A 19382-nucleotide genomic window follows, 5' to 3' on the forward strand; every position below is an offset into this window, starting at 1 on the left:
AAACATAGATATAAGAGATAAAAATCATATTTAAGCCATAATTGTTACAGGAGACAAAATATTGGTTGATATATAATTGTGACCTCAGATTTACTGCACCATATGAAATATAGTGATATGTTTAAAGGCATAGTACATAGTTTGTGGAAGTCGGGGTGTACGAGGTGGTTATGCAGAGTCAGTGTGTAACATACAGTAGAGAGGCAGGAGAACTGGAACATGATTTAGGTGTTAATGTGAACGGGGACCACAGAGAAAACAAGTGGTACAAGGTCCAACTGCTAAATAAAATTAAAGGCTACACCATATTGTGATATACTACAACTGTTTATTAAATATGAAATACTTTGGTTTACCATGTTATCAGACAGCACTTTAGAAATGTCAAAACAAACAGCTGATCTGCCACATCGTAACACAGCCTCTACACTGTTACATGGTTATACAGGACGTATGACAAGGGCCGTCGTCAAAACAATGCAATCCATCATGTTCCGATTCTACCGTCGCCCTCTCCACTGAACATTGGCCTCTCTGTGTAACAGACTCTGACTGTTGAGTGCCTCATACACTCCTACTTCTCTATTTTAAAAAGCCTGAACTATCCCTTAAATGTCACCGGGAACAATGGGGTTCCTGAGACACTGGCACTGTTATTTGGAGGGTGAGGTTTTGAGAAATCCTGCATTAGAACTGACTGTTATGTTTCAAGACGAGTTAAAAACAGATTGTCGACATTATAGTACATGCATCCTCAGAGCTGTTTTTGCTTTTGTTTACATATCAGAAAGAAACTGTAGATATGCAGCTTAGATTTTCAGTCATAACTTAAGCCCTGCAGCAGGATTTCCTTTTTTTCTTTTCTCAGTTGCAAATGGCCAGTTCATCTAAGCTGTAGAGCTTCTCCCACCCCTGCCTTCAGAAAGCCAGTGATGCCTGTGTTGACACTGACAGTAAAGTAAAACCATGATTTCATCTTTTCCATGTCCCGTCTAATGTGTGGTAAAGTGAGTCTGCCCACAGTGAGCTGTACTGTATGTGTCTTTGTTCACCTCGGTAAACAGAGTGAAAGAGAGCTGTTCTTACACTTAAAGGATTGGTTCACCCAAATTACACAAAAAACACGTTTCTCACTTACCTCGAGCTCATCACGTCCAATATGAATTTCAAATGCTGTCTCATGTTCTGGGTGAAGGCCAAAAACCTCCCAGTGATGCCACAGGAAAGTTCACACAGGAGGTTCATTAGGATTTGTGATCTGGGAACAATTTGAATGAACAAGATTCAACTGAGGTCAAGTGCAAAAGTAATAATAGACATTTTCTTGGAGCCATGGTGCTAGATCTAAATCTGAATCTATCTTTCCAGAGACAATAAGAAATAGTCTACATCATCCACAAGACTGTTTCTTTTATAGGGAATATTAAAGTGATAGTTCAAATGATAAAATTGACACTTGCTCTAGTGACAGTGTTTCCCAACCCCTGGTCCTCAGGGATGTTTTAGATGTTGCCCTGCTCCAACACACCTGATTCAAATGTTCAGCTCGATGACGAGCTGAACATTTCAATCAGGTGTGTTGGAGCAGGGCAACATCTAAAACATGCAGGGCAGTTTTCCCTGAGGACCAGGGTTGGGAGTCTAGGACATAGACTTAAGAAGGTGAAGATTTTATTTGGTGAGCTTTTGTTAAGTGGCTAAAACCTGCTGTCAGTGAGAGCAAGTGTCTGACTCCAGTTCAGTGTTGATAATTTATCAACATTATTCAACCTCACCTCAAAAAAAATATATTTACTATATATATATACTATATATATATGGCGAATATATGGCGTACTATATATATATATATATATATGTACATATATATACATACATACATATATATATATAGAGATATATATATATATATATATATACATACACACATACACCTCTGGGTAAATGAGAATTCCTCTGGTTGAACTGACCCTTTAAAGATTAGAGCAGTATTGAGTTTACACAATCAAGTCTCTTGTGCCATCATGATCTTTTGTAAAAATGTCTTTTTACAATGATTCTTGAGTAAAAAAGGAAGGGAAAAAAAAAAACACACACACAGTGCATATGAAGACTCAGTGAAGCCGAGACTGAGAGTAAATGTTGCTTACTGTTCTCCACATGGTTTCTGTGCCGTGTTTCTGTTTGTACACACTCGGCGCACAGTGGGCCACTAAAGCAGGCCACGCTGCGCTGGTCCAACGAGACAGAGATGAAGAGAGACAAAGGATGTAACTGCATTATTTCACCCCTGCTGCTCATTACTCTTGGTGCAAACCAAACAAGCCTTCGCACACACACACCACACCCAGAACTACACCAGAGCCATGATCACCGGAGGGACTGTTCTGCCTGTGCACTGCACCAACAGTGGACATTTTAACAACATGCCTATTGTAGCCATAACACGGGAGCAGTTTGTGAGCCACAGGAGAGCCCACACTGACAATCAAGGGAAACATCTCGAGCTGCACCTTTAAGACGGAGACACTAGAGAGGGGTGGTCCTTATTAGTTTGCGATTTTATTATTCAGATAATTGAATATTTTTTAGGGTGAAAGAAACAGGAACATGTTTCACAAGTTGCCCCAATAGGAGTGTTTACGGTCCAGTTTGTAACATTTAGGAAGGTTTATTGGAAGAAATTTAATATACGGCTCATAGCACACAGGACAGTATAATCACGTTTTGTTTTTGTAGCCTAAGAACATCTCTTTAATATGTATTTTATGGAGGCCGCATCCTGCGCCACCATGTTTCAATTCATGCCCAATTGGACATATCAGGTGTGGAGTGTTGTTACCAAGCAAACCAAGAAGAATAACATCATTTCTGGTTTGTGAAGGCCACCGTCGTTCCATAACATGCTTTTTTGGAAAGGATAAGTTGAGCAGAAGAAAAAAAACTGAAAAAACACCATGAAATGTCACTATTTCTTACACACTGGACCTTTAGAGAAAATACATTGATACTTGACGTGTGTGAATCAGGGCCTCTTTTACAGTAACAGATGTGCCTGAGGACTCGGGGTAGAGCGGGTTCATGTCCCTTCGAGAGGAGCTCGACTAAAACTCCTACTTGTTCCGCTGATTAACTGGAGTTTAACGCAGTGATTGCTTGAAGACGACTGGGTAATAACGATGCGAAGAACACGGAACTGCCGCGTTACAGTCCTTTCTCTCAGACTGTCTGGCTTTTGCATGCAGTGTTTTTAATCTCATTAAAACAAATGCCAAATACTGTATGTCAAATGTGTGAATTTATTCATGTGTTGGAGTTTGCAGGTCTAACGCACGAAAAGGAGAAGCTCACAGTCAAATTTCTCTCTGAATCTATGATGCTGGAAACCTGAGACAAAAACATCCTCACGATTTTGCAGAGTTGTAAAAATCCTGCCGAGTGCGAGTTCCTCTGTTATGTGCTGCAGTAAACAGAAAAAATGGTGTTGAAGCAAATATAGATAGTGATCTAATGAGAAAGTATATTATGTACTGTACGTATGAACAGAAATTGATGAGTTTGGGCTCCTGGAAGAAGTTTAGGAGTTTGGGGAGAGAAATATGTGACAGGCCCAAGTTGGAAACTTTTTTTTCTTTAATAAAAGATCCACAGATAAGGAATTAAAAATAATGACGTTATTAATTACACCCACTTTATACCAAAAAAAAACAACTAAATGGTTCAAGACAAAAAATTCAGTACAGTCCCGGGATACTTTTTATGCAAATAATTACTTACACATTTGAAAAAATCAGTTCTAACAACTCAGACAGTTCCACATTAAGTGATTATGTTTACTTAAAATCAACAGGGTATACTTTTACAAAAGCATTGGACACAGTGGTAGAGCGGGTCATCTTCCAACCACAAAGTCAGGGGGTTTGATCCCCGACTCTGCAAATCTACATGCCGATGAGCCGCTGGGCAAGACAGTTTACACCAAGTTGCTGCTGGCAGCTCGACGCGCTGTACGAATGTGAGAGTGAATGAGTGAATGAGTGAATGGCAAAACTGTAGCGTAAAGAGCTCTGAGTGGTTCTAAAGACTAAAAAGTCATTATATAAATACAGAGCATTTACCATTACACAAGGAGCAGGAGTTTGATCGTCACTGGCTTGGAACAATCATGTAAACGTAAGCCAAATGAATGAATGAATAAATTAAACAAATTATTCCTTTAGATTCACAGATTACAATTTTAAATTGTGCTGTTATTTACACCAACATTTTACAGAATTTTAAGTTGTACAAACAAATCAAAACGGTCTTTAAATAACCTAATAACCCCCATGTTAGCCTCCAACAGCATTTCTGAAAAGAATTATTTTTTCTTTTATTCACACACCCATTTAACAGACAGACCACAGCCATACAGTGATCTGTGTACATTATCAAAGACGACACAGTGATTTGATGTTGCCTGGCAACAAAAACTGTTTCCAAGAATAGCTGAGGGAAAGGGCAGTACGACAAGCCATAAATTAGACAACGCAACTTCTGAAGACTTGAGCTATTACGAGTCTGAAGGCTTTTGTATGATTGATTAGTTTTTACCCGAAACACTCACTTTATCCTATCTTACCATTTAATACTAACCTGGATCATTTGTGACCATTTGCTTTGGATGAGCAATGAGCACACGTCAGCCCTTAATTCTGCTTTCACATGTGTGGAACGAGTCATCTGATGTGACCGAACCTGAAATACAGCAACTCTGAGGTGAACAAACCCAGTAACAGTCTCAACAAAGGTGAAACAGTGACCGACAGTTAAACAGGCTCTAAATAAGTATTAGTCATTCCTGTGAAGAACGTCTTCTAAGCGGTTGACTGGAATTATCTCTACAGCGGCAATGAAATGAGAAGGAAAAAGGTTCAATCCTGTTTCACCCGTTTTCTTCAGCTGAGGCACTTTTGGTGACAGACTTCTCACAGCTTTGTGCTTGCTTAGTATTTTTGTAACTCTCCCCTTCGACTTTTCCTCTGCTTACCTCCTCTCTGCCATTTCCTCTGCTCCTCCTTTTTGCACTCGCATTATATGATAAAGACCTTTCCCCTTGTTTTTTTTTTTGTTTCTTTTTTCCCCCTCATCTCTGTCCTCTATTCCCCTCCTTATCTTCACGCTTCAGCAGGACCTCCTGCTGCTGCTCCAGTGTCAGCCGTGAATGTCCTACGCCCTGCTGATGTTGGGGGAAGGCTTGCCTTCATAGCCGTACAGGAAAGTGGCTCCAATGACCAAAAGAGCCCCCAGGAAGAAAACACTGTGGAGAAGAGCAACAGCTTTGTTATTACAAGACAGAAAAAAGAAAACAAAGAAGAAGAAACCATACAGCAAAGACAGCAGAGTGACAGCTTTCTTTACCCGGTGGGCTCAAAGTCCTGCAGCCAGAAGTACGATATGATAGTTGACAGGATGATGGAGAGCGATGTAGCAAAGCCCTTGAGGATGTTGTCTGCATACTTGATGACCGCTGCTATGACCAGACCACCCAGAGCCTGGAGAAACAACAAACACACAGACACAGATGGACAATGGCACGACCTGCTCCACCAAATTAAAGAGTCTTTTTCCCAGAGGCTTCAGAAGGAAGCAAGTCACTGCCAGCTGCAGCTGCTTCATTAGACTGACAAACATGTATGCTGAGCTATCGCTGCTTTTTCGCTGTGTCTGTCTGTGATATTGTTGGCCCTCATTGTTCTCTGATTGGAGTTTTTAACTCAATGAGGCTTCCAAGTGAAATGAAGGCAGAACCAAAAGAACAACTATTCAGTTTTGACATTTCTGTGAGCATTACCTGCAGCACTACGACAATCCAGGTGACTGTGTTGTAACCCTGCAACATCCCTGACTCCTTCACTCTCTCCCCATCGTACACCAGCATCCCAAAGAGACCAAATATGAGGCCGAACAGCCCTGGAAACACAGATGTAGTAATATAGATGAGTTTGTTAGAAACTAAAACATAACAGTTTCAGAAACATTTTGATGGCCCGCTGATTTGTAATAGGGAGAATGGAGCCTCTCCCACTCTGCACCTGAACTGCTACATCATTTTAGTAATTCGGTAGAAAAATATGGGTGGTGTAGCGGTTAGCACTCTTGCCTTTCCAGCAAGAAGACTTGGGTTCGAGCCCCGGTTGGAACAAGGGTCTGCATTGAGTTTGCATGTTCTCCCCGTGTGTGCGTCTGTTTTCTCCGGGTTCTCCGGCTTCCTCACACAGTCCAAAAATAATGGGGATTAAGTAAAACTGTCACTCTGAATTGTGAGAGTGAATGTGAATTGTTTCTCTCTATGTGTAGCCCTGTGATGGACTGGCAAACTGTCCAGGGTGTACCTCGCCTATCACCCTGTGTCAGCTGAGATTGGGACAGCGAACCTCTGGTGGAGGATAAAGTGGTAGATGATGGAGGGATAGGTAGAAAAACTGTAAGAAGTGAAAACAGCCAGACAAGCTGCAAGAATCGGGCTCAGCCAGTGTAATGCTGAACTGACTGCTGGCAAATTAGGGTTTTTTTCTTCTCAAATCCAATCTAAATTTGCATTTTTAATTGTTAATGATGGAATTGGCTTTGTGTGCCAAGACATACTGACATATCAGCATGGGTTGCTGTGGTAATGGTGTAAACATGGCCACATTTCTGACAAGCCTTTCAAACACAGATGCAGGAAAAATGGAAGCGCATCATATCTTCTCTCACTCATGTCACTCACACGGGGCCCCAGTGAGACATGGTATTAACATCCGTCCGATGCACAGTACGAGTGTTCGCACCCGGCATTAAAGCGTGTCCTGCACGCAGCTACTGTGACCGAATATGATCGAGCTGGCGACTAAATATACACTGATGTCATGTCTCCCTGTTTGCGAGAGCGAAAGGATGTTTTTAACAAGTCTGAGTCTTTGTGTGTGTCAGACTGAGAGAGTTGCTGAGTGAAAAACAAATTGTAATCACTTAATCAATGACAGGGTGATCAGTGTTCATATTATGATGTGCTGCTAAGAGTAAAAAAGAAACAGAAACTAATGCTGATCAGGTGACGTCAGTACAGACTGGAGTGGTTCACACCTGTAGGTGTGATCAGATCACTGAGGATGGATGGATGATAATACTAGGAGAAAAAAAATCTGGGTCTTGAAGTCTAATATACGTATATTGCAACATTTGTGTGTGTGTGTGTGTGTGTGATCTGCTGTCCAGACTTTAAAAATCTGGATAAAATCTGAATACAAAACTCTAAACAGGGACTTAAAGGTCAATCGTCATGTGCTTTTGTGGAAGTATATTTGTTACAGCGACAGCATGTGCAGCAAAAGGTACATATTGTTGCTTTAACATTTGATCACAGCAACGTCACTGAGTTCAGTTACTTTGCTTTTCTCTCCAAAATCTCTAAGTAAAAAAAATCTTTCTTTTTTTTTTTACTTGTCACTTGCTCTCGTCTACCTCTGATTATTTGATCTGTGAATTTTCTCAAGTGTGATACATAAATTGTATCCTAATTTGCCATGTGACATGATTACCATGTCTATGAAATGTGAAAAAGCACTTTGGTCTTCCGTAATAACAAATAATTGATTGATTCGCATTTCTATTTCCTGTTGTTTTGTCACTACAGCAACAACTAAGGGGGGAAGGCACAAAACAGCAGCTTTTTTCCCTCGTTTCTTGACTCCAACATTCTTCAACACCCTGCCCAGGAATCGCAGGAGACTTAACACATACCTTACACGTTCCAGGATAAAAATAAAACAGACAGGAACATTCATCTTAACAGAAATGTTTTGCATGTAAAAAAAAAGAGAAAAACGTTGAGCTGGCTCTCCGTGCAAGGAAGGAAGTACTCAATACTCAAGAGCTTTAAAAACACAATGCTGTTTACAACAACACCTCCCAACTCTGTGGACGTGCATTCATGAAATCACTTTTTCTTTTTTTTTTATTGCTGAATCAGTCTAAGCGACGCTGATTCTGCTGACTCATCACGTTCAAGGTTCAAGGTTGCTTCATCGTTGTTGACACAGGAAGAGAACAATAATGCATCGCTCACCGAGCTGGATATTGCGGATCCACACGCTCTGCTTGCTCTCCTTCAGGATCTTCTCAAAGTAGACGCCGGCAAAGCCGCTGGAGCAGCACGCCACCAGAACTGCCACCACGCCGATGAACTGGGATCCTGCAGACTCGGTCTCCTTCTTTACAGCTGCCGCGGAGTCTGAGGGCCACTGCAGGCACAACCGAGACACAAGTTTGTTTGTATCGACTGAAAAGTGATCGGTTATGTACAGACTGAGCACTGTTTGTATACTGTATATTAAACTGTTGTTCAGGTGTAACAGATTTTGTATATTTAACACGAGCAGTGACTACTGTATTGTAAAGAACTGGTTGGCAGATTTTGAACTTCCTCCCTGTTTCCACTCTCTACGTGCTGCCTTTGGACCCAACATACAGGGTGGTGTAGATTTTCTTGCCTGATGATCTCATGACCGTCATAATAATTTCATCATATTATCTGCAAAGGGAAATATTTGACAGGCTTAAATTGGAATAATTATTTACTAATTTACTACTACTAATTTACTCTCAGCTCTAATGTAATAAAAAAGATGATACGATAAAAAATAAGGCCCAATTTTACTACCTGTTACAGATGTTCTTGTCCAGCGTGTACCCCGCATATCGCCCTATGTCAACTGAGATTGGCACAGAGACCCTCATGTGGAGGATAAAGCATTAGAAGATGGATGTATGGACGCTAGATTTGTTCTTTGATATAGATAAGTAATATATATTTAAGTTTGCCTTGCACATTTATTATAGTGCATGTACATTTTAAGACAAATATTCGTCAAATTTGGAAAATAGGACAGACAGATCACACAAATAAATCATCTTTTCTTAAAGTCTATTGATCAGATACAGCTAGTTATTATTACTTGTGTGTGCACATTACAATCACAGTCGGCCAGTTCAACGTTCACCTGTATGTTCATGTTCAGCCTGATAACACAAAATAGTTTAAATTTCAGTTCAGGGTAGGTCTCCACACCCATCAGTCATTTCTTTGTTTCTCTTTCATTGTATTTATTACTTATTGAGCAACCCATGCACAAGGATACTGAGCCATGGAAAAAAAAAAAGATGCAATCAAATAAAAATACTAAACGCTATTAGTAGTTTTTCAACTCTGATAAGAATACTTCCAGAGAAGTAAGTCAGGATGTAAAGAAAATCCATAAACAAGTTGAGCTGGAAAAAAAAAATGGGTGTGAATGTTTATAGATGCAGGACAGATTTTTTAAAAGGACACACCGTTTGGCAACACATTCAGGTTTGCTAGAAAAACCTGCTATTACACCAAGAGTCTATTTACAACAGGCCAAACAACCAACGAAGCCAATCACGAAAAGTCAACCCTTCCTACATTGAAGCCAGGAGGTTTATCTCTGATGTTTGTGAGCTACAATGAAAATGTTAACAGAAAATATTGGAGAGAAATTTGCTTCAGCCCAGAAGCTGCACATGAGATCATGCACCTAATGAGGAAATCTGAAAAATGCAGCTAATGCAAGGCATAATATTTAATATGTGGAATAATGTGGAAGTAACTCAATGTCTGACGTGCTATTTTGGTGCAGCACTTCCAGGAATTAGTTTCCTTCAAGTATCGGTAAATGGAGCGTAAATGGCCTTATATAATGGATAAGGATTTTTTTTTATTATTATTTTGTGCTGTCATTCGTTGAATTAATGAATTAAATGAAATAATCCTCAGTCTTTTTTGGAACTGATGATACAAACATTCCCTTCAATCAACCGACGTTGTTGTCCTATTGCTGCATTAAGCTACACAACTACTGACTGGATATGCCAAACCAGAAGTCTCTCTTAAAAAATAATGGCAAACTATGTTTCTGCCAAAAATAAGGTCTGTACAAGGCAACAAAGTGTTTCATTTGGTCACTTTCCCTGTCTCTGACAAAGGAAATATCCAGTACTACAAGTTAGCCACTGCGTTGTCTTTTGGTTTTCCATTTTACTGTGTGAATTTCACGCTGATACGTTTGGACGACTCATTGCCGTTTGCTGTGCATTCTGCCACTGAAGCACACAGGGAAACCAAACAAGACACAACAGTTATCATGATTCCACGCTGCGTCCCAACATCGTCAAACTTTGTGTTTTGTAACTGTTTTGACGGAGCGATAAATAGCAGCAGAGATAAAATCATTTCCCTGAAGAAACATACAAAGCTTCTGCCAGGCAGAGTGAACGCAGCAGGTAGATCCTGTTAGGTGTGTGTCCACCTGTACTTCTCCTGTACGTCAGGAATACACTGTGTTAACATCCTGTATATAATTAACTGATATGAACTGGCAATTCCTTTGTTTTACTAAGGAGGAGGAAGAGGTAACATCACGTCAAAGTTCACTGATCAGCAAACTCAAACTGAAACTGAAACTATAGCAAACATTTACTTAGGAAACGAGCTCAGGCCTCATTGTGTACTTTTATCTACTTCATCCTTCACATGCAGTCTGGAAAGTGTTCAGATCTCTTTACAGCCTGTTATGTTATAGCTAATAATTATTTACTTTATGATGTTGTTTTCTATATTTATCAATCTAGTCCGAGTTCCATCAACAGTAAAGATGAGTAAGCATTCCACAGCTCCCTTGATATTCTGAATTGTGGCACTCTAATTACTGGAATAAAAGGCTTTGAAGGTCCAGTGTGGAGGGTTTACTGGCAGATATTCAATATATATTACCCACAAGTAAATGTATAATCAACTTAAATAAATACTGTTCAGTTTTTGTAGCCTTAAGATTAAGTCTTTATTCTGTGCCTTAGGCAATAGATGTGGGATATAGAAGCTGTAATTTGGCGGCACCATGTTTCCACAGCAGCCTGAACGGACAAACCAGTTTCCCATTGAAAGCTAAACGTTTACTTTGTTTCTGGTGTGTAAATGTCACTTTAGTTCCTTGACAAGCTTGGGAAAGGGAGGGTCTGCAGTCTCAGCTTTCAATGTCACACATTCTTACACACCGAATGCTGAAGAAGATACTCATACACAGTAAAATTAGTGATATTTCTGTCTTTAGTAGTAATTTCTCTATCTGTATCCTGCTTCTTGAGATGATAAGAACACGTTTATGTTTAAAGAGAATTCGAACCTGCACAAAAGCCACCCCGGCCATGAGGATGAGCAAAGAGAGCCACTGGTAGATGCCCAGTCTGCGGCCCAGCATGGACACAGAGAACAGAGCCGTGGTCAGAATCTTCAGCTGGTACGTCACCTGATTGACGTAAAGAGGGAAAGCTGTCAATAATCCATCAACAAGAATAACAAAGGGTTCTACCCCTCCAAACCCAGATGCCCTCTGCTTTACCTGGTAGGTGGCTGCGTCCAGGTTGGACAGGGCGACGTAAAGCAGGTTGTTCTGTAGGGTGTAGATGCCTGAAGGGATTGCCAGCTTCAGGGTTTCAATGGGTTTTTGGACGATTTCCTGACGCAGGATACTGTTCAGTGCTCGCATGCTATAATCTGTTAGTGACAACAAAACCAATAATCATTGCATATTCCCACACAATTCTGCCAGTATGTGATGATTTTCATGACATTTACTTGGACAAGACAATGCAAGGCAACATTTAATTTATGTTAACATGAGTTTTGAGGAGGATTTCTATTCATTTTCATTACAGAGCATGGGGGTGGCCGTGCCTCAAGGCATAGAGTGGTTAGGCCACCTCCTCCTGTCCACATTTAAGACACTGAACCCAAAACTGTCGCTGATGCCTGTGCGGGTAATGTGTGAATGATATGTGTACTAAATGCATATGGATGCACAGTGACACCCTGTGAATGGCAAAACCCTTAAAAGTTCATTGAAACAAGTACGATGAAAACCAATTATTTACAGACCACGGTTTATTTATGACATATCTGCATTATATCCACTACGCCATATATCTCACGTTTGCATCCAAATATTTGTCACAAAACCCAGTGAAAACTTAATATAGAAATGTTTGATAATAATATTCACAATATATATTATGATAACATATTCTGACCTGATTAAAATGTATACAGTCATGGAAGGTCAAAATAATTTACTCTTAATCTCACTGTTTCTGAAAGTTGATTTCATTTGGAAACAAATGAATCAAACTAAAACTAGCTGTCGCTTTGCCTCCTTTCTATTGAGGAGGTGCAGCGGGAGCCCTGAGAGGCACAACTCGGTGTCAGATTTCACTGCCAGACCATTCCCCTTGCTCTGCCCTCCACTCTTCTCCTCTCCCTCACTACTATTAAGTCAGAAAAATGTATTTACTAAAATAATAAAAAAGTAAATCAGGTATAAGTTTTCTTTCATTCGAATTTTAATTAAATGTTTGAATAGTATGAGATATGATGCGTGTATGTGTTACGGTGTAGGACATCCTGTGCAATACTTCATGCAGACAGAATGTGCAACATATTGTTGTCATCACAGTTTAGTGAGAAATGTGCAATAATCTGTGAGCTATTTACCATCATGATTTGGCGAAAGAATGTGCAACATCTGGGTAAATCTATGTGCAATGTTTTGTGGGGATTAGACAACATTTATGAGGACACAGGTGCAAAACTGACACCGTGGTTTGACATCCTGGTGTTTTCCATGTGTGGGTGTGAACGTGTTTACTTGTGGCTTTTAATTCAAACAAGCTCCACTACTGATGCCATTTGGAAGAGCCAAACATGCACAGACAGATACAAGGTTTGTAGCTTTTAAATGTAATTGAATGTATGTTACATTCAAACCATTGCAACACATGAGTTCACACGATTCTGACGAAGCCTATCAGCTCTACATGACTCTCTCTGTGTCTGCACACTATCACACATTTTACATCATGGCTGAGCAGGCAAGGCGGGTGAAGCATACAGCGTACAAGTAAACCCAGACAGCTTCATACAGCGGCGTTATAGATGAAAACACCAAGAAGAGGTGGATTGTACTGCTAAAAATAAACCTGGACCTTCAGGAGGATCATGTGTGCATGTTGTATCTGCACCTCAACACCTCTCAGCTCTAAGTTTCCGGCTCAAACCTCTATGTCTCTCTGTGTGTGACTGATGAAGGTTCCACACTGGAACTTTAATAAGACATACGAGTATACAAATAAACGCAAAACAAACAAAAACATATACCACAAAAAAAGTAGAATACACAGACAAAGACAACATGCAAGATAAAGAGGCCCTAAAGCACCTTCAGCTGACATAAAGTCCTGGGTCTTCAGTTGCTTTTGAAAAGCTGTAACTAAGGCTGCAGAACTTAAATCAAAAGGAAGAGTGTTTGGATTAATTATGGTGCCACTTCTTCAAAAGCAACATCATTTTCTTTTTGAAACCTGAGTGAAGAGCAACCACCAGTTCCTGGTCAGCATTTCTCAGGGACCTACAGAGCTAATTCTGCTCAGGTTGAGACACCATAAATCTACTTTTTGAGGTTTCTCTAATAGTATACATTACAACTTGTATGTTGGTTTTGTTAATCATAGGTAGACTGTAACAGACAACTGTGTGTTCACATGTGATATGATGCCATCCATGTTTACACACTAGAGACATACGTCTCCGTGATGGGTTATTTATTTAGTGGTAGTCCGCATGCACTTACTGTGCTCCTTGAAGACGAGCAGCACACAAGCAATGATCTTCATCAACTCTGCCAACACCACAGCAGAGGAGGCCAGATAACGCGGGCCCTCTGCCTGCAGGGTGCGGGAGTACCGCATGGTGAGAACCAGGGAAGTGGTCTGGAACACCAGCACGCCCAGAGACAGGTACTTCAGCTCGGGAGACGCCATGGCCACAGGTCAGTGAGTAGCTTAAAAAAAAGAAAAGAAAAAGAAAATTTCCTGTCATGATTATTCTGACCAAATACATTTCAAATCACAATGTTATTTTGATAATAATTGAAAAAGGTTTTAATTTTTTAGTTTCTTAAATGTAAATGGGAGGAGCCTATTGTTCAAACTGACCTTCATTGGGTTTGTTCCCTTAAGGTTTCAGTAAAAGGTGCACAAATAAGGACAAATATTATTCGTTTAAGAGCATTTTACTCGATACAGAGAACACACATTTACTAATGTTACTGATGCTACAGAAACACACATTATTACAACATGTTGTAATGATACAAAATATATAATTGTGGTAACATAATTTTATGTACAAATAAGTAACTTGAATACAATCATTTTAAATAGTGAGGCTCTGGACTGACTGGACAGATACCCGTCCCACTAAATAAATCACTAGGAGTGTGTGTTTTGATCATTCCAAGAGACCCACAGAAGGGTTCAGGGGAAATTTCGTATGGGTTGCCAATAAATAAGCAGAATTTTTTTTACTAGCCTTTTACAGTCAACAGAAAACCTGTCAGCTCCACACACTTTCTGTATTTCTCTATAGTGGTGTTTAGATCTTGTTTTGCCCATTAACATTCCACAAGAAGTGATTTTGTATAAGCAACATTGTGCTCGTAAAGCGAGATGGCTGCAAACAACTTGGAAAATGAAAGAAAACCCACATCACTCGTGATAAGTTTTCATGAGGTCGTGGAACGTGTTCATCATAAATCTGAAGGTCCTGAGTCATCCACGTCAGTAATCTTCATGTCATAACTGTAGGCAGCGAGTAAATGAATGATTTTCAGGCCACTCGAATCATTAACGATCAACTTCTTATGAGTGGTTCTCATCGCGATTATATTGTGTATTTTCTTCTACTCGGAAAAATATCATTTCTTTTTGTCTCTCAGTGACTGACAGAGACACTCACCTGTACTATCTTCTCCTTAACGGCGCCTTGATTAATGTCAAAATAAAAGCCTTCTCTGAGGTTTGAACCTCACTCTGTTCTCCGTCAGACTCAGTCCAGGTACTTGAGGTTCAAGCCAGCTGTCAAAACAGCTGCACTTCAGCTCCTGATGTCCATTGACCCCACCGTGTGTGCGCGCGTACGAGAGAGAGAGAGAGAGGGACACGGGGACACACACACACACACACACACACACAGAGAGGTGACCGCGCACGGACACCTGCACGTTATCGCTCCAAGCTCCGCACACGAACCGCAACAGTACTCACCGCCATCACGGTTATACTGTACACCGGAGGCGCAAACCGTTTATAATCACGAGTGGACAGAGAAAGAGCAGCAGCGACAAGTGACGCCTCTCATTCCTGTGAAGCAGCTAACTATGTACAGCTCGGAATAACTTCCGTGTACACACTTCTTCCTCTTCTCTTCGTCATCACTGCTTTCCGTGAGACCTTGCGCCCCCTGCTGGTTTGGAAAGAAACTGCACCACTCTAGATAGATAGATAGATAGATAGATAGATGGATAGATAGATAGACCGATAGACACATAGATAGATAGATAGAGTGTATAAAATACTGTAGTAGTAAAGAACTGTTTGCAGACTCTTATTAATTTATGTATAACCTGGTGTTTGCACAATAAATATTACTACCTCTGCCAAGGACGTTGTGTTTTGGGCCATGTTTGACTGTCAGACAGCAGAACTCTGGATATAGGACATGTCTGTGATATAGGTCACCTTCTGAGTCATTACACTCCAGATCTCTTCCATTTTGTTATAAAGGTCCACTGTGTAATATTTAGGAGGGTTTCTTGGCAGATATTGAACCTACTTCCAATTTGTAAAGTGTATAATCCCTCAAAGTCAAAACGTTTTTAGTTTTTTTAAAGCCTTTCAAAATAAAATCTTTTAAAGGACTTGTGGAGCAGAAAAAGCTCTGTATGATTGATTCAACATCAACACTGTGCATAAGTATAATGAGAAAACAGTATATACAGTATACATAAAAAAAATCACAGAGATAAAAGTCTACAAAGATCTGGGTTTTATTTAAGTAAGCACATTTTTGGTTGATCATTTGTTTTTGTTTATTTCAACAAACCAATTATTTCTTTCTACCTTACACAAATATTGTGACAACTACTTCATATAGCATGTATATTATAGGCTATTTGGTTAACAGAGTACAATAAAAAAACATTTTATATACAGAACACAGAAACATCGCCTGGTATATGTAAGAGAACTAAAAATCACATCTTGTTAAAAATGGTAACTGTTAAAGCCAGGCACTGGGAATATTGATGAAACAAGAATAATTTGGTTTGTTTACAGAAACAGGGATGAGTCGTCAATAACACAGAGGCAACATTTTGACTGTGCTGTGCATCTCTAAAGACTGCTCAAGTTAAATAAAAACAAAAATTTGAACTAAAAGTAAATTTTTGGCTTCATAAAACAAAATTTGGTCATGGAGACGCTGTTCATTTTTAAGTTTCAAAAGCGTGAATGATTGTCTGTGTTCACAGAGCAGTCACACGAAGCTATGCTCAACATCAACTTTCAGAAAGAAGGCTTAGAAAGAGAAATTTAATGAACCGTATCCATCTCCAGACTAATTGTTTGCATGTACTTTGATTGAATCAGGATGATTTTAAAAAGGTGCAGAGATAGACTGATTGTAGTTAAGCAAAAGGCAAAACTGGTTAACGTGCGAACAATATTTGTATATAAAAAAGGCTTATGTACATTTCATTATACAACAAACATAACACAGTGGCACCACATAGCCAATGGGTGTGAAAAAATGTATGTATATTTAGAAAAAAAAAAACATATTTGCAGAAATTTGGTTTTCAAATCAACTCTTCTTTCTTGCTGTAACAGGAACTGCCTTCAGACTGGTAAAACCACTGTACTCGGTAAAAAGATGCTTTTGTGAATGTTTTCTTTCTAATCAAGCAACAAAAGCTGCACTTTGACACAGTAAAAAATGCAATGAAAAAAAACAACAATATGGCAAATCTGTTTAGTTTTGCTTTGACAATAAACGCGTCAACTTAATGTGACACACTGTATTAAAAAAAAAAAAGAATAAAGAAAAAGAAGAATAGAATGAATGGTTTCAACCAGAAGTTAGTATCGGCAGGCTTATCTCATTTAACAACACATTAGGATAGAATATAGCAGAAAAAAATAATGTCCTCCAAATATCATTGCAGAATGTCTGCAGTTCATCTCAACAGTCTGTTTAATACCAGCTGACCACAATCTGGTCGACGAGCTCCTTGTTGATCCCTCAGTTAAAAGTTTGTGTTACCGTGCCAACAGCCATAAAGAAAAGTCCTGACTTAGGCAGCAGAGAGTAGAGGACACTCAGCTCAGCTGGGATTCAAGGAACAACATGGAACAAGTGATCGTAGCTCATGACAAGACACTGACTAGATGATTTTTGGTGACATGAACTTTTGATATCTAGCTGATAATACTCAACGTTTAAGAAACTATACACATTTTGTTTTTAAGTGCAAAGAAGAAAATATAAAAGGGGAGGTGACTGATTAAGAAAAGGGATAAACAAAAGTAACTAATAAGGTGAGAAAAGCACTGGATAACCATTGATGTGTGTTGTTATTTAACTACAAAGAACACCACAGTCTGTCTTTTTGTGCTTTCCTCTGGCCAGCCTATGCAAACACCTGCATGTTTCCTAGCTGAGGCTGTTGAGAGGCCTGCTGCATCTGTTGCGACTGTGACTGGGGCTGCGCCTGCTCTGGAATGTGTGTGTGACGTGATGATGGCAGTGTGTGGTGGGGGTTTCCCAGAGGGGTGGGGCTAGTGGTGACGTCAGACCAGTCTGAGTTGGAGTGTGGCGAAGAGGATGACCATGGGTCAGGGGATTCTGGTGAAGGGGTGAGATACGGATGCTCGCTCGGTGGGTGAGCAGAGTGGCCGGGGGTGGTTCCCTCTGAGCCAGCAGTAGCGTAGCTGTGCTGGGAGGGGGGTGTGGGGTATTTATCCACAGGGCTCTGCATGGGTGGATAGGAGGGGAGCGGTCGAGACTGGCCTTCAATCCCTCCGTGGCTGACGTTGTGAGGGTGCGGCAGGGTGTGGGTGAGCCCGTGCGCCATGCTCATCTGCTCAGACATCTGGTACATCATACTCGGGGTGCAGTGAAGGCGCCCTGTTGCCTGCTGGGGGTGACCCTGACTCTGGTTCTGCCCCTGGGACTGTGCAACTTGTACCTGCCCCTGCTGTGGCTGTTTCAGCATAGCCTGGCCTCCTCCAGGAGCCATCATCTGGAAGGTGACAATGGGTGGCAACTGCTCTCTGCTCATGGTGACATTCATGGGTGTCATCATCGGACCCTGGCCGTGATGTTGGCCAATGCCTGGGTGAGAACCCCCCATTTGGTGTGGTACGAGGCCAAACATGTGGCCACCATAGCCGTGTTTGGTCACGCCCACCCAGCCCTGCTGCTGTCCCAGCATGTGACTGACAGGGGGCAACATTGGTCTGGACGAGGGACTGCTCAGGAGAGGAGGAGAGTTTGCTGTTGTGGAGACAGAGCTGGAAACAACATCACCTGTGTATGAGTGTGGTGATTCCAGGGAGTCAACAGGTGACATGGTGACAGAGCTCTCTGGAAGTCCTCCTGCTGCTTTGACACCATTTGCACTCCCTCCTCCTGTGCCTCCCCCACTTCCTCCTCCCACTCCAGCTCCCACACCTGGCCCCTCACCTCCAGCAGGCTTCTTTCTTCTCTTCGTCTTCATGTCTTTTAGCTCCTTAGCTCCTCCGCCAACACCTCCAACTTTGGCCCCGCCACCCCTCCTGCTCTTCTTCCCCTGTGGCCCAGGGCGCATGCCGATGAAGCCTGCTCCATTTACACCACACATGACAGAGTTTCCTCCTCCACCCATATGGTTAGGCCCATTGTGTGGACTGTGAACCAGATTGTACTGGTCCAACAGGCGGACTATATCATGATGCATTCGTTCTTGAGCGGTGTCACGGGGCAGCCGATCCAGGTGATCAGTGATGTCACGGTTGGAGTAGTGGTCAAGGAGAACCTGTGCTGCCTCAAAGCTGCCCTCTCTGGCTGCCAGAAAGAGTGGAGTTTCTTCCTGAAAGACAAAGATAGGGATAAATGAGGAAAATGTTTCTTTCTTTCTTTCTTTCTTTCTTTCTTTCTCTTTTTAGCTGTATTTGAAATAAAATGCAGGTATTTAACTTGGTGTACAAATCCACAGCTGGTAAAAGAGATTGAAGTATTCCTATTCAAGCCTGAGTGATGAGTAAGATCTGATACACAAAAGATGGATTTTGGTTGTTTCAACTATACAGTTCAAATCAGTGGAAGTATTATCATGTGTTACAAGCTCCTTGTAGTTCTGTAGTCCGTATTATGTGGTTTTAATGTTACTTGATTCTTTTTCCGGTAAATACAT

General features: G+C 40.9%; 2 protein-coding genes across 2 annotated transcripts in view; both read right to left on the reverse strand.

The window, feature by feature from the left end:
* Window positions 1-3610: 3610 nt before the first annotated feature.
* Window positions 3611-15101, reverse strand: slc35a3a (solute carrier family 35 member A3a). The gene is made up of 8 exons (XM_058639089.1): window positions 14888-15101; window positions 13722-13931; window positions 11439-11593; window positions 11223-11345; window positions 8090-8264; window positions 5834-5952; window positions 5401-5534; window positions 3611-5299 (listed from the first exon to the last, which is right to left on the reverse strand). Exons 2-8 carry the CDS (start codon window positions 13909-13911, stop codon window positions 5209-5211), a joined length of 987 nt encoding a protein of 328 aa, XP_058495072.1. The 5' UTR covers window positions 13912-13931; window positions 14888-15101; the 3' UTR covers window positions 3611-5208.
* Window positions 15102-15961: 860 nt separating this feature from the next.
* The window catches only part of notch2 (notch receptor 2), a 47487-nt gene continuing 44066 nt past the window's right edge, over window positions 15962-19382 (reverse strand). Inside the window, exon 35 of the mRNA XM_058637787.1 lies at window positions 15962-19058. Coding sequence (XP_058493770.1) covers window positions 17619-19058 — 1440 coding nt within the window. The 3' untranslated portion in view covers window positions 15962-17618. The remainder of the gene's footprint in view (window positions 19059-19382) is intronic.

Source organism: Solea solea, chromosome 9 (genome assembly GCF_958295425.1).
Source record: "Solea solea chromosome 9, fSolSol10.1, whole genome shotgun sequence".
In the NCBI taxonomy this organism is placed as follows: Eukaryota; Metazoa; Chordata; class Actinopteri; order Pleuronectiformes; family Soleidae; genus Solea; species Solea solea.

What these genes read in the sequence shown, in the direction of transcription:
- slc35a3a (XM_058639089.1), bottom strand. Translation starts at nt 13,911, where the DNA reads ATGGCGTCTCCCGAGCTGAAGTACCTGTCTCTGGGCGTGCTGGTGTTC. An exon ending in GCTCGTCTTCAAGGAGCACA is followed by an intron (nt 11,594 to 13,721) that starts GTAAGTGCATGC and finishes TGTCACTAACAG; the next exon opens with ATTATAGCATGCGAGCACTG. An exon ending in CAGGACTTTGAGCCCACCGG is followed by an intron (nt 5,300 to 5,400) that starts GTAAAGAAAGCT and finishes TCTTCTCCACAG; the next exon opens with TGTTTTCTTCCTGGGGGCTC.